Source organism: Symphalangus syndactylus, chromosome 13 (genome assembly GCF_028878055.3).
Source record: "Symphalangus syndactylus isolate Jambi chromosome 13, NHGRI_mSymSyn1-v2.1_pri, whole genome shotgun sequence".
Lineage (NCBI taxonomy): Eukaryota > Metazoa > Chordata > Mammalia > Primates > Hylobatidae > Symphalangus > Symphalangus syndactylus.
This window is the reverse complement of record NC_072435.2, coordinates 108900007-108923520: the sequence shown is the minus strand read 5'-3', so window position 1 is coordinate 108923520 and position 23514 is coordinate 108900007. Positions and strand designations below refer to the sequence as shown.

At 49.4% G+C, this 23514-nt stretch overlaps 1 protein-coding gene across 5 annotated transcripts in view; it reads right to left on the bottom strand.

Moving 5' to 3' along the window:
- Positions 1 to 23433, bottom strand: part of TPCN1 (two pore segment channel 1) — a 77318-nt gene extending 53885 nt beyond the window's left edge. For 2 of the 5 annotated variants that reach the window (XM_063614536.1, XM_063614537.1), the window contains exons 1-2: positions 19502 to 19594; positions 17878 to 18111 (exon numbers count right to left, since the gene is read on the bottom strand). In XM_063614536.1, the coding sequence (XP_063470606.1) occupies positions 17878 to 18111; positions 19502 to 19592 (325 nt within the window). In that variant the 5' untranslated portion in view covers positions 19593 to 19594. Of the gene's footprint in view, positions 1 to 17877; positions 18112 to 19501; positions 19595 to 23229 lie in introns of those variants that run through there. The other 3 variants (XM_055238295.2, XM_063614535.1, XM_055238298.2) reach the window with 3 other exon arrangements.
- Positions 23434 to 23514: the final 81 nt, after the last annotated feature.

Genomic DNA, 23514 nt, shown 5'->3' with positions numbered 1-23514 from the left:
CCCAGAGTCTCAGTTTCTTCATCCAGAAACTGGGATCGGTGCCGACCGTGCTCCGGGCATCACAGAAACAAATGCAAATACCCACAAAGCACTCGGAGCCCTCCGGAAACCAGCGCCTACCAGAATGACAATGAGCAACCGCCCCGCCGCTTGCCAGTTGTCACTGAGAGCCCCACTCCATGGGAAAGAGCTCAAAGAGGAGAGGAAAATAAACCAGAGTGACACTGATGAGTTTTCCAGGCACAGCGTCGCCACCGTGCTTCTGTGCCGGCTGGCTCTTCAAAGGCCCCCAGATAAAAATCTAGCATGAGATGCTACGCCGAAAGAAAGCAAAATGCACATCCCCCTGCTCAGGACTTCTCTTTCTGATAATTGGTTGCAAGATGGTGTGGAAGATGGACCCGCATTATCGACACACGTTAGCAAAGGCTCCAAACCCAAGCAGAGCCCTGGGCAAATGTACCAACCTCCAGAAAGGCAAGAACTGGCACAGAGCCCTCCCAGTTGAATTGCTGGCCTCCAGCCCAAAATCTGTCCTGCCAAAGGCTTAAGCCAAAGGAGGAAAGGGAAAAAGAAAGGCTCAACGGGGCAGTACCACGGGTCAAGCCCTGTTCTAGAGGGAGGGACTCTGGTGTGAAAGTGGTCAGGATAATGCCCTGTGTCTCCTCCAACTCTGTTTCCGGCCACCTGACAGGGACCTAAGTGGCCAAGTCCAGAGGGATTCACTGTCATCCATGAGGCCAGGCCCAGGGAGCCTGGAACTGGCAGGGGATGGGGCAAGGAAGTGGAGAGCAGTTCTATAAACGGAGTGTGAAAGACATGGAAAGGCAGGAGGGGTGCATATCAGAAACAGGCTCTTGGGAGTTAGGGGACAGAGGAGAATGTAGGCAGGGAGAGGGGCTGGGAAATGAGCACATCAAAATCATCGGGGGCAGTGACTGCAGCTTGAGGTGCCCACTTCCTAACTGTCCACATGAGGAACACACAGCAGACATCCTAAGGTTGCAAACATTGCCTTGAGAACACCTTTCTAATCTTTTTTTATTTTTTATTTTTTTATTTTTATTTTTAATTTTTTTTTGAGATGGAGTCTCACTCTTGTTGCTCAGGCTGGAGTGCAGTGGCACAATCTCGGCTCACTGCAACCTCCACCTCTCAAGTTCAAGTGATTCTCCTGCCTCAGCCTCCTGAGTAGCTGGGATTATAGGCACCCGCCACCACACCCAGCTAATTTTTTGTATTTTTAGTAGAGACAGGGTTCACAAAGTTGGCCAGGCTGGTCTCAAAATCCTGACCTCAGGTGATCCACCCACCTCAGCCTCCCAAAGTGCTGGGATTATAGGGATGAGCCATGCTTTCCCATGGAGTGGGATTACAGGCATGAGTCTGTGCCCGGCCTCTAGTCTTAATAAATCACATGGTAATTTTGGGGAGAAAAAGGGAGGATGTAGTATTTTTTTTTTTTTTTTTGAGACAGAGTCCCGCTCTGTCGTCCAGGCTAGAGTGCAATGGCACGATTTCGGCTCACTGCAACCTCCATCTCCTGGGTTCAAGTGATTCTTGTGCCTCAGTCTCCTGAATAGCTGGGACTACAGGCGCCCGCCATCAGGCCCAGCTAATTTTTGTATTTTTAGTAGAGACGGGGTTTCACCATGTTGGCCAGGCTGGTCTTGAACTCCTGACATCAAGTGATCCCACCTCAGCCTCCCAAAATGCTGGGACTACAGGTGTGAGGCACCGCACCCGGCCAGATGTAGTTTTAAAAGACTGACCACCTATATGCAAACACATATGGTTTAATTTGAGGAGACATTTATTTAGCACTTACCGTATACCAGGCATTGTGCTAGGTGTTGGATTAGAAAAGGTGAAACCATGGCCCTCGCTCTCATGGAACTCTCCATCAGTAGGTGATGAAGGATCGTGACTCTGGTGCACTGAGATCTAAAACCGGCTGGGATGACAAGGGCCCTCCGTGGGGGCTGGTGGCCAGTGGCAGGGAGGAACTCAGGGGGATGCCAGGGCTGGCATTTCAAGGATGAGGGATGAGGAGGTATTTACAGTGTGGACGGGGATGGGGTGAGTGGCACATTCCAGAAACAAGGATGGTCATTCAGAGAGCACAGAGACTTGAACAGCAGGGCATGTCTGGGAAACTGCAGAGGGTTCTGTAATTCTGAAGCTTAAAGTGCCAGAGACCAGTGACCAGGATGACGCAGTGGGCAAAGGTAACAGCCACAGCTCGCACTCAGTACTTACCACACACCAGACACGGTCGTAAGGGCTTTACGTTAATTAATTCTTCTAAGCGTACAAAGGCCCTACAAATAAGACTTGATTATTATCCCCAGTTTACAGAGGGGGAAACTAAGGCCCAGAGAAGCTGAGTGACTTGCCCAAGGTCACAGAGGGAGGAAACGACGGGCAGCCAAGCCTTCACCTTTCCCTCCACTGTTTCCGCAAGGCTGGGGGTGTAGGCCAGGCGGAAAGCCATGCTGAGGGCCTGGACTTAAGCCACTGGGGACTAATGGTGTGGAGCAACCTGACCAGGTGTGCTACTTGGAAAGACACAGCCAAGGAGGTCAGTCCTGGCTAACTCCCTAACCCATCTGCAAACATTCTGCATGGGCAAAACCGCAAGTTCCTTTTCCCAGTGCAGCCATGGCCAGCTCGCGTTCGTGAGGCAGATTAAATTGCCAGGGGCCGCCACGGTCATTTTTATTGTCTAATCCTCCTTCCTGAGATGGAGAACTGTGTCTTGTCCCTACAGCATGCCCCATGGTTTGCCAGATGTCCACGGGTAATTTCTTGGTGAGGCAAGACATGACTTCTTCTTTAGTCCATGAATTTCAAGACCCAACTTGGAATTGTACTTCTGCTCCCACGCCACTGGGTTTATTATGAAACAAAGGGATTTCCCTGCCACTGCTCACTCACTCACAAACTATTTATTGAGTACCTGTCACGTGTAAAGTGTTTCAGATGCTTTAAAAAACATTTGAAAGGCCCTATGCTTCCGGCTGTCTCATACACACACACACACACACACACACACCCACACACACACACATGCAGAGGCACGCAAACGCCACTGTTTACCCAGTGAAGAGTACAGCACCTGTGCGAACATCTGTTCCATATTCACTTGGAAGCATCTGAAATGCTAATTGTGAAACACCCAGGGACAGGGAAGGGAGCTGGAGAAGAGCAAATGGAGATTAAAGGCATTTTTCACTGTGCACTGGTGCGCTCTGGTTCCCCTGCAAGAGGTCAGCAGAAAGCCAGTGCTCGGAAGAACAAGTTTGGCTTGAGACTCAAGCTGCATGAAGGCTACTGATGTGTCAGCTGATGGCATCCACTCAGCACAGATCAAAGGTCCGCTCTAGTCCTTAACCAGAAACACGTGGGGGCTGGCTGGACTTGGCTTCTATGAACACTGGCCACGCCCCAGCACCTGGATCTGCTACTGCTCCTGCAGGCGGCTTTGTTCAGAAGAAGAGCAACAAGGGGTGAGGCGGCCATGAGGCACGGGCACCTTGGGGAATTGACAGCTGGGGAACAGCTACATCCCACAGAGAGCTTGATGGCCTAGGCCTGCCACTTCTCCAGGGCCCTGAATTCCTATGCAGTCAGTGGCCAGGCACTGCTTTCGGCCTTCCCTTCCTTTTGCTTCAGTTTCCTTTTCTGTTGGTAGGGAAGGCAGCCCAAAAGGAGCATTGTGAATAAAGGAAAATAAAATGGAAATCAAGAAGCCACCCTAAAGAATGAGCAGGAGGGGCCAGGAGTGGTGGCTCAGGCCTGTTATCCCAGCACTTTGGGAGGCTGAAGTGGGCGGATCACCTGAGGTCAGAAGTTCAAGACCAGCCTAGCCAACATGGTGAAACTCCATCTCTACAAAAATACAAAAATTAGCCAGGCATGATGGCGGATGCCTGTAATCCCAGCTACTCGGGAAGTTGAGGCAGGAGAATCGCTTGAACCTGGGAAGCCACGGTTGCAGTGAGCCAAAATTGTGCCTCTGCACTCCAGCCTGGGCAAGAGTGAGACTCTGTCTCCAAAAAAAAAAAAAAATGAGCAGGAGATGGAGCTGCTTGATTTTTAATTCTCCCTGCAACACAACAGGAATGGTACTCAAGGAAGTTAACTACTGTCCCTCAACTGCTACAACACTTAAGAAAATGCAAACTACCAACTCACATCCCTTAAGAGGAACTGGAAGAATGTGAGAACGGAGGAAAGGTTCACATCCTCAATGCAGAAAGTCCTTCAATTTCATGGGCTGAGACTCTGACTGTAGATAATCATATACTGATTTTACAGATGAAGAAACTGCAACTTAGGAAAAAACAAGCTTAGCTCCTCATTCAAGGATGTTCAGCTATCAAGAGACGATGCCAGAAATTCAACCCCATCCTTTGTAGACTGAGCGACACTCAAAAAATGTTTAACCGTTGTAGACATCAGCAGGTACCATCACTCCTCAACAGACACACATTCATCACAGCCTAAGAATCTCCCAAGCCACCTCCATTTCTAGACTTCTGTGTCCCCATATACTCTGGACGGTGTCTGGTCTCCAAGAGGAAATAGCAAAAAACAACATGCAACAAAATCAGATGGGCCAACTAGGCTGGAGGCTGAGTGGACTTTAGCACTCATAAAATCTGCGCCCTGTTGAAGCTACCAGACCGGCTCCAGGCTGTGCAGTAAAAACTGCAATTCCAAACAACCAGGCAGGCCAGCCAAGTGTGAACAGCCGAGCCCGCAAGAAGAGAGGCCCCTCGAGAGTCACAGAGAGAAGACATCACACTTGTCGACGACCACCCACAAGTGAAAGGCAGCACAGCCGGCAGCTTGGAGCAGCTCCAAGCCATTAGCCAGCACTAAGCACAGGTCGCTCTGCCCAAGTTGGTTTTCAGCAAGTGCTGAAAGAATTAGTAAAAAAAATAATAAAATCCCAATCTAACAAAAAGAGAGATAAAAAAGAGAGACAGGCAGTCTACAAATGGTAGGGCGGCGACAGGGAAGCTCAGATGGAAGGAAGGTTGGGATTGAGTACCCGCGGCTAATATGGCTATTACAGGACACGTGTGGGCTCCTGGGGAGTTCGAAGGTGGAAGCAGAGACCCAAACATCCAAAAAGTAGGCTGTTCCTAGGGGCAGCAACGCCATGCCCTGCTGGGCTACTTCTGATCTCATCACATGTGAATGAGTCTCCTTGTCATCCCCCAGTGGCTCCAGGGGCTGGTTTAGCTGTGACAGTCACCTGGGACCCTGGATGTTTTTGGAAACCGGTGACTCACTCCCAGATATGCAACTTCTATTATGTCTATTATTGTGCCCAGAGTATGTGTAGAAGAGACATGGTCCCTGCCTTTGCAAAACTTGTACTACCAGAAAGAGGCACAGCTGTGTAAAACATCAGCACCTAAAACAACAGCCATTAACACCCAGGCATTACACTGGGTTAGGCCTCTACCTTCCTGCCCTGCCCTGCCCAGTCATCTCAAACAGGCATCAGGGAGACACAAGAAAGAAACTCGCAAACCAGGTAAGCCCTAGCTGGGGGGAACAGGATTCACAAAACCCTGCTTGATGCTGGATGAACAGAATGGGTATTATACATACTATGAAAGGATTGTCAAACTTAGCCCTCCCCCCTATATTTTATTTTGAAATATATATGTATATATGTATTTCTAGAGACAGGGTCTTACTCTTTGCCCAGGCTGGAGTGCAGTAGGTGTGATCATGGCTCACTGCAGCCTCAGACTCCTGGGCTCAAGCAATCCTCATGCCTCAGCCTCTCAAGGAGCTGAGACTACAGGTGTGCACCACCACATCTGGCTAATTTTTTTAAACTTCTTTTTAGAGATGGGGTCTCACTATGTTGTCCAAGCTGGTCTCAAATTCCTGGCCTCAAGCAATCCTCTCGCCTTGATCTCCCAAAGTGCTAAGATTACAGGGTGAACCACTGCGCCTGGCTCCCACCTGTATTTTAAATTACCTAATTCATCAAAACTCCATTTTCTCACAATCCATCATGGCACAAAGCAAACTCTGATTCAATCATCAAATCGATTACATCCCGGTGCTGGGGAGCGAGTGGGTCTCTGTGCAGTGAAGAGCAGAGAAACAGGTGTAAACAGCTTACTTGGAGAATGAGAGGCTATGGAAACACAACCACTATCCTCAAGGGTTAGGGAAGGCTCTCAAGGCCTTCAGCTAAATAAACAGGAAGGGCCAGGCATGGTGGTTCACGCCTGTAATGTCAGCACTTTGGGAGGCCGAGGCAGGTGGATAGCAAGAGATAGCAAGAATGGCTCTGGGGAAGACTTGGTCATTTAAGGTAGCAAAAAGGACACTCTAATATACAGCTACTGGATTGCCACCAAGCCAAGGAGCAGGGGTCACACCCACATGGCATTCACAGGACATATCTGCAAGTCTAGATATCTGCAAGTCTTCCAAATGCTGCTGAAGCAGGAAGCCACCAAAACTAAGAGGTTCCCCAAACCCCTAAATCATGTTTTTTAAGGAAAAAAAAAAGCGGCACTGCTGCTGCAGTAACATGATGTTCTCTGCTTGCTTCTACAGCCAAAATAGGTGGGCAAAGAGATCAGAAAGTTTTTAATAATTTGTCATCCAAATACCCAAGCTGTATTCCAAGATGCCAATTCCTCAATACCGGAAGTGTGGCTATGAGGATAGGTTTCTCCACTAAGAGGGAAAGTCAGAACATTAGGGCTTTATCGTGAAGGAGGATGATAAAATGAGAGGTAGGCTGCCGTCTGAACAGACTAAGAACTTCCTGATCAACCCGAGATGGGTTGTTCAGGGGACTGTGTCAGTGCACTGGAACAAAGCAGGAACTTATCTGCCGGAAACAGAAGCCACACTTTTTTTTATTCAGGAGAGTGGCCCTGGAACTTCAACGTACTTTCTGATCCTAAGAGCTGGGTGTGGTGGGATTAGGGAGGGCAAAGTGGGAGATATGTGGCAGGGCTGGGCACAGTCAAACATCTTCCTCCCATCAGCTCTGCTTTTCTTTCACTAGCTGCTTCCTCCATGCCCAATACCGCTGGGATGTTTCTCATCAAAGAGCACCCTCCTGGGCCGGACCCCAGGCCAGGTGAGCCGATGAAAGTCCTCATCTGTTCAGCATTGTCCAGATGCTTCCTGAGTGCCTTTTAAGAAGTAGGGACTGGCCAGGCATGGTGGCTCACGCCTGTAATCTCAGCACCTTGGGAGGCCAAGGTGGGCAGATCACTTGAGGTCAGGAGTTTGAGACCAGCCTGGCCAATGTGGTGAAACCCCGTCTCTACTAAAAATACAAAAAAATTAACAGGGTGTGGTGGTGCACAACTGTAATCCCAGCTCCTGGGGAGGCTGGGGCACTAGAATTGCTTGAACCCGGAAGGCGGAGGGTGCAGTGAGCCGAGACTGTGCCACTGCACTGCACCCTGGGCAACAGAGCAAGACTCTGACTCAAGAAAAAAAAAAAGAGAAGTAGGAACTGAGCTGAGCTTCCAGGACCTGGGGAAGTTCAGTGACTGGTCAGGGAGACAGACACAGAGAGAAAAATGCCAAATCTGGCTCCTACTACTGCAGAATAGCCTGGCAGTTTCCTCTCCATCCACCTCTCAATCTCCAGAGGGAAAAGTAACCCCTATTCAGGGCTGACCCACCCCAGGGTTTCTAAGCTCAGGGCTTATCAAGGTGGCTAGAGACAGCATCCCAAGCTGGCAAGATGTCAGCAGGAAGATGCTCTGTCATCAAGTACTTTCTGGCCCAAACACATGTAGCAGCTCCCATGCCCAACTCAACCAGGTCCAAACTCCTGCCATCGGCATTTTAGGGGCTCCATAAAATGGATATGCCTGCTCTGACCCCTGACCCTAATTATAATGGCTGACATCCACCCAATGCTCATTCTGTATAAGCCAGGCACTGTGCTAGTTGTGTGAGGCATGCTATCTTGTATAAACCTCAAAACAGTCCTAAAAGGTAATACTAATATTAGTGTCATTTTACGGATGAGGAAATCAAAGCTTAGAGAGGTTACAATATCTGCCCAAAGTCCCAGCAGGAGAAGGCAGGGCTGGATTCAAACTCAGTGGGTCTGACCCCAGAGTGCATGTAACCACACCCAAATACAATCTGCACCCAGCACGCTAGTCTCTGGCCCCATCCAGGTGTGAGTCTCAGAAGAGTTCCTACTTCTTTTTTTTTTTTTCTTTTTGAGACAGGGTCTTGCTCTGTCACCCAGGCAGGCTGGAGTGCAGTGGCAATCTCGACTCACTGCAACCACTCTCCTTACTTCAGCCTATGCCATTTCCCCTCCCTGGGATGTTTGGTCCCTCTGCCCAGCACCCCAAACTCCCACCTCTTCCTAAGTCACACCTGTCCATAGTTGATCTTCTGCTACTCCCCTGGGTGAGCTGCATGGTCTCCAGCCAAAGGGCTGTACCATCAGAATTCAACCAGGGACTACAAACTCAAATGCTTACAGGCACCAGGCAGGTAACAAACACGGGTTGCCAGGGGGTGGCAGACTCAGATGCCAAGCTGTACGTGCATAGCAACTGCTTGGTTATGCAGCCTCTTAAAACACAGTTCAGGCAAAACACAGCGGGTACCCTGTGTCCCTGGGCCACCTCCACACTGCCTGGTCTTGCCATCATTGCCAACTGCTCTTGCCAGGGCAGCATGAATGAATGTTCAGACACTCCCCTGAAAAACAATGGTCATTCCCCTGCTTAAAGTGCCCGGGGCTTTTCCGCCACCCCAGGATGAAGGTCCAGCTACTCTTCAGTATGGCTCTAGGAGTGCAGGCAAGGAGACCCTCAAGATTTGGATCCAACCTTTCTCCCCAACCCTCTGACTCAGATGCCACCCACTCCAGCACATGTATACCTTTCCTCCCCTGTTCCTTTCTTCTGGGAGAGTCTTTCACTTCCTGTTCATCTCCTTAGACACTCAGCACACTCAAGCTTAATCCAATCTCTAAAGCCAATCTGGATGCTACCCCAACCCCCCACCAAGAGGATGCACACCATCTCCTCCTGCCCCCATCTTCCACCTTCTTGGGAAGCCATGCCCACCTCCCCTAAACCCTTCTAGAGTTATACACCACAAAAGCATCATGTTCTATACTCATCTCACTGCCAACCAGACCAAGCTGTAACTATACTTGACGCACTTCTTCTAACTTCCAGGGCAGCAGTTCTAAGTCCTAAATGTGCAGCCATTTCAATAACTCGACTTAGTTTTTCAGTTGACAAGAAAGTGACGATTTAAGGAAAAAAGAAGACCAGCTATTAAACCACTGTCTTTTTTTTCTTCTTTTTTTTAAATCACTACTTTTAAAAAAACTTCTAATGCTCACTTGAATCTTTATTACACATTTCAAAGTCAAAGCTAACAACAATAAAAAAAGGTCACAGCCCAAATCAAATTACTTTTAAAAAAAGGTAGCGGTCTAAAGTTGCATAGGATGAAGATAAGAAGGAAGAATGTAGAATGAGCACTCCATAGACTCATGTGAACCATAACAAAGAAGGAAAGAATCACCAGGAAAGAATGATGCAGGGTTTCCTGGGAGATGCGCCCACCTGCCCTGGCTTCAAATCTCCCTTTGCCTGGCCCGGCTTGACACCTCCACCCTCCAGCCCCAGCTTTGATCCCAAAGCCAAATGAAATCTGGTCTTTCTTTGTGCAAAGCATTTAGTGGAGCAGGAAGATGTCAGGAGGAGACTGCCTGACCTGTTCTGATTCCTACTGGAAGCCACTGGAAGAGGAAGATAACCTCAGGGGCCATGGAGAGTTTGTTGTTGGTTTTGTACTCTTTTCCTTAATTTGAAGTAGTCTGCTCTGAACAGAAAACAAAGGGTGAATCGGTATGTTCTATGTCAGAGAGAGCAGGGGCAGCCTACTGACCAGATTTCACTCAGCTGGCTACATTGAAGACATACATGAATTGGTTGCCACTATTTATGAATCAAAAGACTTGATTAAAAATATAGGTTCTAATTTCTTTTGCAAAACTGGCAAATGTGCTAACAATCAACCTGTGATCCTACATGACAATGATTAGCCAGAGTAAGTCACAGTTGTCCCTTCAGAGAGTGCACACTGTCCCCAGCATGCCCCTGGCCCGGCAGGCCCTAGGGTGCCCCAGCTCTCAGATTTTATGCTACAATCTTATACCTCCTCGGAGCCAAAGCCTCATGACTGGGGTAGGGAAAGAACTGCACTTTTTACAAGGAGATAAATATCTCCAACAAAAAGCAAACAAGGCATAAAGGGTACCTGGTACAAAAGGCAACATAAGCACCAATGGTCCCAATTTGGTTATCCGGCTCAGTCCATGGACTTCTACCAGGCAAGTCCCGATACGGGGTCACCTGCCACTGGGAGTCAACAACCTCAGAGGGTCACTGCCCTCAGCAAGCCCACCTGGCCTTGGGAGTCTACCCTCATGCCCCGCTCCAAACTGCTCCTCTTCATCCTTCCTTTCCCAGGCCCAAATCTTGGCTCCTGAGAACTCCCATTTTCCGCCCAAATTTTCTTGTTCTAACCACCATGATGGAAAAAGTAGCCAAATGTCTCTATGCAGAGGAAGAATCAGGGAAAGGCGTGCACGGGGAGAAGCCCAGTTTCCGCAGATGGTGAGAGCGTAGCTGTCCTTTGTGGTCTGGTGTTCACCTGCCCTGTCTGGGAGCTTCTCTGGGATGATCCAACACAGCTTCACCATGAAACACCATCAGTTGTGCTATTTTTACAATAGGAAAGGGAGTTCCAGGTATGGAACTCCATTTAGAATAATTGTCTTGGAGGAAATAAAAGTTTAATTTAAAAAAAGGATAAAGATGGAAACCAACTTCCCAATGGGAAAGAAAGAAATTCAGCCTAAAATGCTACCTCTTCCACAGAGCTCTACCTCACGGAGGGGGGCATACTAGGTAAGAGACTGGTTCTGGAGTCAGTAGACACGGGTTCAAAGGAAGTCAAAGTGGCTTCGTGACCTTGGATAAGTTTCAACCTCTGAGAACTCCCGTTTCCTCTTCTCTAAGATGATATTGAAAGTAACAGCCTCCTAAATCTGCTGGGAGGGAGGACCAAATGATCGACAGCAGCACAAAAGTGCTTTGGATACCGCCTGACACACGGTGAGGGCTCAACACCCACAGGCCATGATTATGACTGCACATACCCTGACCCAGGCACATCCTCTCCCCAGGCATACCTGACTGCGGGGAGAAGGGTGACAGTCAGAGGATGTCTGAACCAGAGGATTCACTCTAGCCAAGGGCAAGAATGGAGAGCCGCCCAGGGCTCCTGGAGCAGGAAGGCGGCGTGGGGGCTGTCTCAAGACTGACCTCACTCCAGGTTTGTTCCTGGGCTACCTTGCTGTCATTTGAAACCTCCTCACAAAGGGCACTGCAACCAGATGCCCCCAGCGGCACGCTGCTGTGAGCCATCCAAGCCCTCCCATATTCCCTCTCCAATGGGGAAGCTGAGAAGTTCACGGTTCTGGCTCATGAAGCGCTCTCAGAGCAAACGTGAACTCAGCCCTCCCCCAGGCTAGTGGGGAGGAGTGCAGGTGCTCCAGCCCGCACCCAGCTGCCACAACTGCCATTTAGAGCGGCACTGTCTTGTGTGCGGGGAAAGGGGGACGGGGAGACGGCATCTCATGGCAGGGGGCCTGAGGCAACAGACAGGATCCCCCCCATGAAGGTTGGAGGGCTGAGGAAGTGAAAGCTCCAAGGCTCGGCTGCAAGGCTCCCGCCCAGCATGCTGGATGCTTACTCATTTTAATTGGCACCACTGCTGGTCTGGTGACACCCGACGCTCTGCGTTGGTGAGGCCCTGAAAAAGCCAGGGGAATGACTCCAGCAGAGCCAAATGCCCAAGCTCGGTGGGAGCCTGTGAAAATCTAATTGCTGCTTGGTCTCCAGCTGCTACACAGAGGCGTCCCAGCTCGGCAGGGGCCACCTGCTGTGCCAGGAGTGAGGCAAGAAGGATCTGAATCATGGCCTGGGTTGAGGACCTCTGCTCATGGAGGATATTCCAAGGAAGCCCAGTTTCTGCCACGATAATAACGCCTATGACCGGCTGAGCACAGACCATGTGATCACACACATGATCTCATTCAATCCTCCGCAACGATTCTACTGGTGGATGTCATCATGGTCACATTCTACAGATGAGCAGGCTGAGGCTTGGAGCAGCTAAGCACTATACTCAGCTCAACCACTCCACTCACCATGGTATCACAAGTGACAAAAGCTGTGCAAGCCCCTTGGGCTTCTTCACTCTTTGGCAAGTATGCTGGGGCCATCTGGTCAGAGGCAGAGCCACAGCACAGACATCAGTGATGGAGCGCACACCTCGGTGTGGATTATCCTCTGGTGCCAGCCGGCGAGGATCTCTCCTAACTCCTCCTGGCTACGGCGGCCCTGAGGCCAACAGCTCTGGCCCACCTTGACTGAGCCTGGTGCCAACTCGCCCTGGCTGCATGAAGACCCTGAAAAAGGGACCAGGGTGCCACATGGGGGCCCCTGCCAGGGGGCAGGGATCCTCCACATTGCTGAGGCTGCTAGGCACCTCCCGACGATGTGCCAGGCATCGGTGTGAAGGACAGGGCAGCTGTCTGTGCTGTGACCTTGGGCCTTAGGTGCGGGACCTGTCACCTGAAAACCATAAACAACCCGGCACCAAAGCAGGAACCGGGCATCCTGCTCAGACCTCAGCCAGCCCCGGTGAGCCCAGTCCTTCCTTCACTCAGAAAAGGCACATGGTCCAGCCCATCTTAGGCAGCAGCTGACTTTAAAGGCAGGGAGAAGGCAGAGCTGAGTGTGACCAGAGTTACCCTGGGAAATTCCTTGGACTGCCCACTACATTCAGACTCGTCCTGATTCCCTGAATGCGGTGGGTGAGACCACTGCCTGCCACGTGGTGTGGACTGTGGTCTGTCTCTACACCGCTCTAACAGCGGCCCCGCTGACTGTTTTCAAGGTTATTCCTAGTTTCCAGGCTTTAAATACCTCTGCTCATACCTGCCTCCTTTATCAACCTGACACCATGCTGCCTGTGAGTCATTCATTAGCACTGCAGCAGCCGCGCTTAGAGCCCAAAGATGTCTGAGTCTTGGATTAAATCCACAATTGCCCATATAAGGAGAAAAACCCAAACCCTCCAGTTTCCTGCAGGGATAAGGCCCTCACATAGGGTTAAAGGTCACAGGCAGCACAGCCAGATTCCTCGGCCCCTGCCTCTGAAGAAGGGGTAGGAGTGTATGGCCTGAACTGTGTCCCCCTCAAATTCATAGGCTGAAGTCCTAAACCCCAGTAGCTCAGAATGTGACTGTGTCTGGAGAAAGGGCCTTTAAAGGTGATTAAGGTAAAACAAGGTCATATGGATGAACCCTAATCCAATAGGACTGGTGTCCTTTTCAGAAGAGGACAGACACAGATTCAGGGACAATCACGTGAGGACACAGCAAGAAGGTAACTATTTGCGAGGCAAGGAAAGAGGCTTTGCGAGAAACCAAACCTGCTGACACCTTGGTCTTGGACTTCCAGCCTCCAGACCTGTGAGAAATTAGATTTCTGTCATTTAAGCCACCAGTCCACAGTGTTTTGTTAGGGGTGCCCAAGCAGACATGGAGTGTGGAGGTACAGTGCCGAGAAGGCCTCAGCGGCTGCTGGGCCAAAACAAAGGCCAGGCTTGATGGTGACTCAGCCTTAGAAAGCTTGTTTCATTCCCAGTAGCCCATGCTCATGTCGCTGCCAACTCTGCGGATGGCCTGTATCTGCATTCTGCCAACTCCTTAGTACTTCAGAGGTTTACAGCAACCAAAGACAAAGGTCAATGATGGCAGCCACTAGGATACTCAGCTGTGCTGAGAGCAATGGGACTCAAAGCAATGGTGAGGAGAGGCGGCAGGAGGGAGGCTGCCCACCTCTAACTCAGGCCCTTACACCACCACTCCCATGAGCTGCAAGGCCCCAGAAATCCAAGTATGTTGATTCTGACCACTATTTGTTGAGTACCTGCATATTGTGGGCATTGAGCTACGAGATACAAAGACAAATGGATGGGCCAGGCATGGTGGCTCATGCCTGTAATCCCAGGGCTTCGGGAGGCCAAGGCGGATAGATCACTAGAGGTCAGGAATTTGAGACCAGCCTGGCCAACATGGTGAAAGAATGTGACTGTGTTTGGAGAAAGGGCCTTTAAAGGTGACTAAGGTAAAACAAGGTCATATGGATGAGCCCTAATCCAACAGGACTGGTGTCCTTATCAGAAGAGGACAGACACACAGACTCAGGGACAATCACGTGGGGACACAGCAAGAAGGTAACCATTTGGGAGCCAAGGAAAGAGGCTCTACTGAAAATACAAAAATTAGCTGGGCGTGGTGACACATGCCTGTAGTCTCAGCTGCTGAGGTGGGAGGATCACTTGAACCTGGAAGGTGGAGGTTGCAGTGAGCTGAGATGGTGCCACTGCACTCCAGCCTGGGCGACAGAGTGATACTCCATCTCAACAAAAAAAAAAAAAAAAAAAAAAAGATGAATGGATCTCAGGGCCTAGTAGGTGATCAGATGGTTAAACGTGTAATTACCCCACCATAATCTACTTGTAATAATGGAAGCCTAATCAAGATACCGAAGCAGAAAAGGGTAGTGAGTAATTAGCTCTGTCAGGAAGGAGAAGTTCAGTGAAGGCTTCAAAGAGATGGTGTTATCAGCAGGATTTTCAAGACAGAACTGCAAACAAGAGGCTGAGAAAGGGATTCTAGACCGACTTGCCAGCAAGGTGGAAAGGTTTAAGAATGCACAGGGGATTCACCGAACTAAATACAGTATGATGCTGTGGACTGAGGCAGGAAATGGGACTGGTCAAGAAGGCACTAGAACACACAAGGCTTCGACTGCCAGCTGAAGAACTTGCCCTCCCCAACTCCCGCAGAGGGATGGGAAAGTCCCAGGAAGGTTTAAAACAAGGAAACAACCAGGTTGGGCTTGTGTTTTAGATGGACTGCTCAGGGCCAGGTGCAGTGGCTCACACCTATAATCCTAGCACTTTGGGAGGCCGAGGCAGGTGGATCACTTGAAGCCAGGAGTTTGAGACCAGCCTGGCCAACATGGTAAAACCCCCGTCTCCACTAAAAATACAAAAAAATTAGCCGGGTGTAGTGGTTCATGCCTGTAATCCCAGCTACTTGGGAGGCTGAGGCAGGAGAATTGCTTGAACACAGGAGGCGGAGGTTGCAGTGAGCCGAGATTGTGCCACTGCACTCTAGCCTGGGTAGCAGAACGAGACTCTGTCTCAAAAAAAAGGACTGAAGGACTGCTCCTCAGACAGCAGGGACAGGGAGACGCTGGGGTAGAAGGTCAAGGCCAAAATCCAAGCATGAAATATCAAAGGCCTACTATGCTAAGGCAGAGCAGGCCTCCTCTGAAATCTCTTGTTTACTTGCACAGGTCCTACCCTTCTTCCCAGCCAGCCTTGGTGAATTACACCCACAAGTCATTGAGGTTTTAAAAACCGACCCAGTAAGAAGCTGAGAGACGAAACTAAGATACTAATGTGCTGTGCAGGAAAAACAATGTCCCTGGACCCCAGCAGTTAGTTATACATTTCTTTATTCTTGAGAAACAAACCAAAGCAAGCCACTGACTTTGCCAAGATAAAAGCAGCCTTGCTAGTGGCCTAGCCAAGGGGAGTCTTATTGTGTCTCTGGCCTATTTCCTATTCATCAAGGTTCAAAGCCTGATCTTGATACAGGACTGGGTTGCTCTCTTGCCCCTTTCATCCCACAGGAAAGCTGGACACCCCACCATCAGATCGGGCACGTTGGAGGGACTTAAAAGTGATGACAGCCAGGATTCCCATTTAGAATCTTGAGCCTGGCTATTTCCAGACACAAGCCACACCCTTAGTAGGCCAACCACCCTCCCTCACTAGGCAGCATTCCTCTCTAAAGCTGAAACTGAGCCACAATCACTTTCATCCCTTTCCCCAAAGCACCTTCCACTATGGTGTGGGAGGAAAGATAAGACAGGCTTTACTGCTTACTAGCTGTGTGACCTTGGAAAAGTCACTTAACCTCTCTGAGCCTGTCTCCTCCTCTGTAAAATACAGATAATAATAACAACCCTATATTGAGGTTATATGAGATAATATAAATGCTAAAGGCCTGTACTCACCTTTTATTTTTTTGAGACAGGGTCTTGCTCTGTTGCCCAGGCTGGAGTGCAGTGGTGCAGTCATAGCCCACTGCAACCTTCCTGGGCTCAAACGATCCTCCCACCTCAGCCTCCTGAGTAGCTGGGACTACAGGCATGCACCACCATACCCAGCTAAGTTTTTAATTTTTTTGTACAGCCGAGGTCTTGCTATGTTGCCCAGGTTGGTCTTGAACTCAAAGTCACTGGGCTCAAGTGATCTTCCTGCCTTGGCCTCCCAAAGTGCTGTGATTAAAGTTGGGGGCCACCACGCCTGGCCTGTGCTCATATTTATTAAGGGTGATGAAGAAAAAAGGAGAGGGAGGAGCAGCTGAAGAAGTAAAAGAAGGAAGAGGAGAAGGGGAAGGAATTCTGGAGTCAGACGATGCTGGGTTCAAATCTCTGCTCAACCATTTCCTGGCTGTGTGACTTCAGACAAGTTACTTGACCTCTCTGACCCATAGTTTCCTCCTCTGTAAATAGGGATAATACTGCCTAGCCTTGCAAAGGGATTTCAGAAAGAAAACAGATAGTCTGAAATCAGAGCCACTGCTTTCTCATCCCTGAGTGGCACTTGGGGAAAAATCAGGTTTATGTTCGAATCCTCCTGGGCAATCCAGCTCTGCCACCCTAGATGAGGGTGAACACAGTGAAGCAAAGAGAGGCCTGTTTCTAGGCAGCCAGGGCTCCCCACCACACTCACATCCCTGGAAACACTGCTCTCCTTCATCAGTTCCCAGGGGAGGCCACCGAACTCCCTGCAACTCAACTGAATTCTCCCTGGACAAAGGAGACGGAAGAGCCTGGCTCGTCTCTCCTTGGCCCCAAACATCTCTGCTGTGGCTGGGGAGCACTGGGAGATGGTGGAACATCCATTTCCTAAGCAGACCCTAAAGCACTGCTTCCCAATGTCTTAGGACCCTCCAGAAAAGGCGAGTTATTTTAAGCCTCTCCTGAGCCCAAGGCCTGAGCAACTGAAACAAATGGCTTCGGGATGAGAACCAGAAAGGTTTTCAAGGCCTCTCATTCTGCCAGAAACACACTTAAAATTAAAAAAATTTAAAGCTCCTTGCCACACTTGGGTTCACTTTGTGCTAGGCTTTGGTTCAGAGGAAGACAAAGCAAAACCCCAAGCCCTCAAATCAATGGATCATGACAAAACACTCGCCCTCTTCCCCGCTGTCCTGGGCAAGGAGGGACTGAGATGGAGCAAAGAGATGCGGGCAGTGCTGCTTTCCTGCCAACGGTTTCAGATGGGGACAGACGGAGGCTGGTGTTGAAATCTGTTTCTTTTTTTAACAAGGAATGGGGCAGGGAAGGCAGCCAAAGCAGGCTGGCCTGAGGTCCCCGCCAAGCATCCACAGGCAGGCCAAGGTACCACAGGTGCAAGGCAGGCAGTGGAGAAGGGAATGGGGGCACGAAGAGGGGCAGCTAGGCCCCCAGAAACACTGCCAAGCTGGGGATGTGGAAGGAGAAATACACAGTCTCCCAGGAGTAGTTTCTGTATCAGAACTTGGGGCTCAAACGTGGGGCCAGGCAACAAGTTACACACCCCTACTATCAGACCACAAAGCACTTATCACCTCTCAGCCTCTGAAACAGAAAAGTTGGGGTTCCCCCAGCCCACCCACCATCTTACTTTTGCTAGGTAGCTCTTCTTGGCCTAGGCCGTTGGAGGGAGCCAGTGGGGCACTGCCACCCTCGTCCAAGGTCAGGATGAGCGGCACGTCGTCATCCAAATTCACAGCCATGTTCTCTTCTGTGGCCCTCAGGATGTGATATCCAGGGCTTGAAACAGTCTCTGGTTTGAGCTGCCTTTCAAAGCCACTGGGCCAGGGGTGCTGCTCAGAAACTCCTCCATTAGAGGCATCTTCTAGGGTTTGGGAATTAAAAAAATAAAAGATAATTATTAAAATACAGCCATGACTGATGAATCTATTCTGAAATTAGATAGTGGTGATGGTTGCACAACCTCGTGAATAAAAACCACTCAAGTATACTCTTTAAAATGGTGAACTAGGCCAGGTGCGGTGGCTCACACCTATAATCTCAGCACTTTGGGAGGCCAAGGTGGGTGAGTCACTTGAGCCAGGAGTTCAAGACCAGCCTGGCCAACATAGCAAAACCCCATCTCTACTAAAAATACAGAAAATTAGCTGGGTTTGGTGGTAGGTGCCTATAATCCCAGGTACTCGGGTAACTGAGGCATAAGAATGCTTAAACCCAGGAGGTGGAGGCTGCAGTGAGCATAGATCATGCCACTGCACTCCAGCTTAAGTGACACAGATCCTGTCTCAAAATAAATAATAAAATGGTAAATTATATCTTAATTTAAAAAATAATAAAATGGTAAATTATAACTCAATTTTTTAAAAAATTTGCCAGTGGGGTGGCTCACATCTGTAACCCCAGCATTTTGGAAGGCTGTGGTGGGAAGATCAATCAAGGCCAGGAATTTGAGACCAGCCTGGGCAATATAGCAAGACCTTGTCTCTATAAAAAATTAAAAACAAAAAAGCCAGTTGGGTAAGCATACACAGAAAAAAATAAAATAAATATTTAACATACAAAAATAAATAAATAAACAAATAAAATTAGCTGGGCAGGTGGCATGTACCTGTAGTCCCAGCTACTCAGGAGGCTCACTTGAGCCCAGGAGTTCAAGGCTACAGTGAGCTATGACTGCACCAGTGCACTCTGGCTTGGGCAACAGAGTGAAACCCTGTCTCTTAAAAAATAAAAGAATTAGGGCGGGCACGGTGGCTGACACCTGTAATCCCAGCACTTTGGGAGGCCGAGGCGGGCAGATCATGAGGTCAGGAGTTTGAACCAGCCTGGCCAACATGGTGAAAACCCGTCTCTACTAAAAATACAAAAATTAGCTGGGCGGGGTGGCGCGTGTCTGTAATCCCAGCTACTCAGGAAGCTGAGGCAGGATAATTGCTTGAACCTGGAAGGCAGAGGTTGCAGTGAGCCGAGATCGAGCCATCCAGCCTGGGTGACAGGGCGAAACTCTGTCTCAAAAAAATAAAATAAAGATAAATAAATAAATAAAAATAGAATAAAAGCATTATTACAATATAATAGCATTAAAATAGGGAGGGAGGGAACCCTGCAAGAACAAATACTGAAAAGTTAAGGGTAATTCTGTCTGGAGGGTGAGATTAGGGCTAATATGTTCTACCTCCACTTTTCTTTACATTTATTTGTAAGTTTTGTAAAGACTTTAAAGAAAAAAATAGGCTGGGCACAGTGGCTCCCACCTGTAATCTCAGCACTTTGGGAGGTCAAGGTGGGAGGACTGCTTGAGCCTAGCAGTTCAAGACCAGCCTGGGCAACGTAGCAAGACTCCATCTCTACAAAACAAAAAATTTTTAATTAGCTGGGTATGATGGCACATGCCTGTAGGCCTAGCTATTTGGGAGGCTGAGGTGGCAGAAACACTTGATCCCAGGAGTTGGAGGTTATAGTGAGCTATGATCACACCACTGCAGTCCAGCCTGGGCAACAGAGTGAGACCCTGTCTCTAAAAAATAAAGTAAAATAAAAGGCTGGGCGCGGTGGCTTACAACTGTAATCCCGGCATTTTGGGAGACAGAGACGGGTGGATCACTTGAGCTCAGGAGTTCAAGACCAGCCTGGCCAAAAAGAAACCCCGCCTCTGTTAAAGATACAAAAATTAGCTGGGTGTGGTGGCGTGCGCCTGTAATCCCAGCTACTCTGTAGGCTGAGGCAGGAGAATCACTTGAACCCGGGAGGCAGAGGTTGCAGTGAGCCGAGATGGTGCCACTGCACTGCAGCCTGGGCGACAGAGCCAGATTCCATCTCAAATAAATAATAAATTTAATTTAATTAAATGACAAAAAAATACAACCATTAAAATAATAGTTAATATTCGGCTGGGCGCAGTGGCTCATGCCTGTAATCCCAGCACTTTGGGAGGCTGAGGCGGGTGGATCACAAGGTCAGGAGATCAAGACCATCCTGGCTAACATGGTGAAACCCCATCTCTACTAAAAATACAAAAAATTAGCCGGGCGTGGTGGCGGACACCTGTAGTCCCAGCTGCTCGGGAGGCTGAGGCAGGAGAATGGCGTGAACCCGGGAGGCGGAGCTTGCAGTGAGCCGAGATTGCGCCACTGCACTCCAGCCTGGGTGACAGAGCGAGACTTGTCTCAAAAAAATAATAATAGTTAATACTCAATGAGTGCTTACTATGTATGAGGGACCCTACTAGCACTTCATAAGTTAACTGAAAATTCTTAATAGCCCCATGAGATAGGCAGGCTTATTATCCCATTACGGGATGGGGGTGGTGGGTACTTCAGGCACAGAGAGATTACGTATCCTGCCCAAGGACCCACAGCTAAAAAAAAGCCAAGCTTTCAACTCTACGGTGTGACTCCAAATCTGTATTCCTAGCCATTACACTATAATTCCTCGAAGTCTGGGCCATGTATTTAGGTAGCACCCAGCTTCAATCACCGATATATACTTGCCCATATATACAGATTTAAAATACATCTTTCACTTCAGCTTTACCATGCAGCCTCTCAGGAACAGTTAGAAACATACTTCCAAAATGTATGATTTTTATATCATTTTTATATAGGAGTTGTTCTCTTAGATTTAAGTGTCCAAGGAAGGGGAAAAGAGTATTTTTCTTAACTGGTCAGTATTTTTTAATACAGTAAAAGTGCTCATCCTTAACTCCCAATTTAAAACACTCAGAGCAGCCAGGTGTGGTGGTTCATGCCTGTAATCCCAACATTTTGAGAGGCCGAGGCGGGTGGATCGCTTGAGGTCAGGAGTTTGAGACCAGCCTGGCCAACATGGCGAAACCTGGTCTCTACTAAAAATACAAAAATTAGCCAGGTGTGGTGGTGCATGCCTGTAATCCCAGCTACTGGGGAGCCTGAGGCAGAAGAATCACTTGAACCCAGGAGGCAGAGGTTGCAGTGAGCTGAGATCACGCCACTATACTCCAGCCTGGGCGACAGAGCGAGACTCCAGCCTGGGTGACAGAGCGAGACTCCATCTCAAAAAATAAACAAACTAAAAATTTAAAAATAACTAAATAAGTAAAACACTCCGAGCTAGCCTGTTACAGCTCCTATTTATGCACATTCCCGTTTCCGCTGAGAAGGACCAAAAAAAAAAAAAAAAGACTCAGCAGATCTGACTGCAGACCTTTGAACTTGCAAACAGCAGCAGGTTTCTTCCTCAAGCTGTGGGCTCTGGGCTCAACCCACTTTGCCTCCCAACTGACCTAGTCAATGGCAGCTGAGTAACTGACTTCTTCCTCGAATCATTGGAACGACTCCAAGCAAATCCTTGTGCATCCACAGGGAACGGCACAACGTTTTGAAACAAGGCAGCGAAAGTTCTGCTTGCTGCTAAGCCCGTAGCTCTCTGCCCAGCACACTTCCTGTGAGATTTTTTTTTTTTTAAGTTTCCTTCAGATCTGGGGATTTATTTTGCTTTTAAATCTCAGCAGTGGAGAAGCAGAAGAGGAAATCCCAGATGAGACACTACTATTTGGCAGTCTTAAGAATTATGGTTGTATTGTCGTTTTGGTTTAACTTTTTACCACAGATATTTTCAAACATTCTCAAAAGTGCAGAGAATATATACGTGAACTTCCTTGTATCCATTACTCAGCTTTGACAATTATCTCCCATGTTTACTTTGAAGGCAGGAGAATTTATTAACTTAACTCACAGAGAAGAGGTTTCTTAATGTTACCATTATCATAATGGCTAGTGGTTTCTATGTTTTAACTCACGGCTGTCCAACCTTTTGGCTTCCCTGGGCCACGCTGGAAGAACTGTCTTGGGCCACACATAAAATACACTAACATTAATGATGAGCTAAAAAAAAAAAAAAAAAAAAAAAGAGGCAGGGGGGTGGTTCATGCATAATTTTCATGATATCTGCCACCATAGATTAAAGTCCTCGCATTCAAACGCTTCAACACGGTTGTTTAACTGTTTAATATATGACTGCTTGCCTGCCTGTACTGTCTTTGCCTATTGGCTTTCAACTGGGGTGATTTTTGCCCCCATGGGGACATCAGCAATGTCTGGAGACATCTTGACTGTCACAACTTGGGAGTTGGGGGGGATTGCTGGTGGATGGAGTCCAGGTATGCCACTGAACTTGCTACAATGCACAGGTGAGACCTCCCGAAACAAAGAATTATGTGGCTCAAAATGTCAATTGAACTGCTGTTGAAAAATCCTATCTTAGCCAATATCCCCACTTTAGGAATGAGAAAATTGAAGCTTGGAGTGGTTAACTTGCCTTTTATAAGTTTCAACCCAGGAAGTCTGAATCAGGGACCCTACCTGCTTAATCATTACCCTATATACACCTACGACTAGAACCAGTCCCCTTATTTGAATTCAAACACGTCATTTTTCCAGACAGACAAAAATGAGGCCCAGAGAGGGGAACAGACTTGCCCAAGGTCACACAGTGCAGGAGTAGGGCTAGAACCCGGGACTCCTGCGTCCTGGTCCAGTGTTCCCTCCGCAGGCTTTGCTTCTGCCTCTACAGAGGACCCAAATCGCCAGCCCTGGGGAAAGGGCCTAGGGCAAGAGGGCCAGCTGCCATCCCGCTGTCCGCTGGGGCAGCCTGACCCGGGCACGAGACTCCTGTGGGGTCACCTGAGGGCGCCAGGGAGAAGAGCGAGGGAGGGAGGAAGAAGGAGGCAGGAGCGCTGGCTCCAGCTCCACGTGCTCCCAGCCCCTGGCCGGGAGCCCACGTGAGGTTCGCCCCAAGAAGTCGGGGGCGAGGAGAGAGGGTGCAAAGCCCCGGCCCGGGCTGGACGGAGAGAAGCGCGGTGGAGACTTCCCCGCGCCCCCTCTGGGCCCGTACGGCCCACCTCCCACACCAGAGTGCTGCGCCGCAACCCCTTACTCCGCACCCTCTGACCCCTGATCCCTGCCCTCTCCCTCGGGCCAAGCCCTCGCATCCCTCGGATTCTTACACGCGCCGCCCCAGCAACCCGGACCGCGCGCCGGGGTCCGCACCGCGCAGCCCAGCCCGCCGGCGCCGCCGCCAAAACCCCGAGCCCGAAGCTGTTGCAGCCGCCGCAGCCGCCGAAGCCGCCGCCACTTCAGCCACTGCCACCAGGGCAGCTGCGCCAGCTCTCCCATCCGCCGCCTACCGTCCTCTCAACCCCGCTGGCCCCGCCCCATTTCCCCTTCACAGCGTCCTACTGGCTAACTGGGCTACCGTGATGAACTCTGATTGGTCAATCCTCACGTCCTTC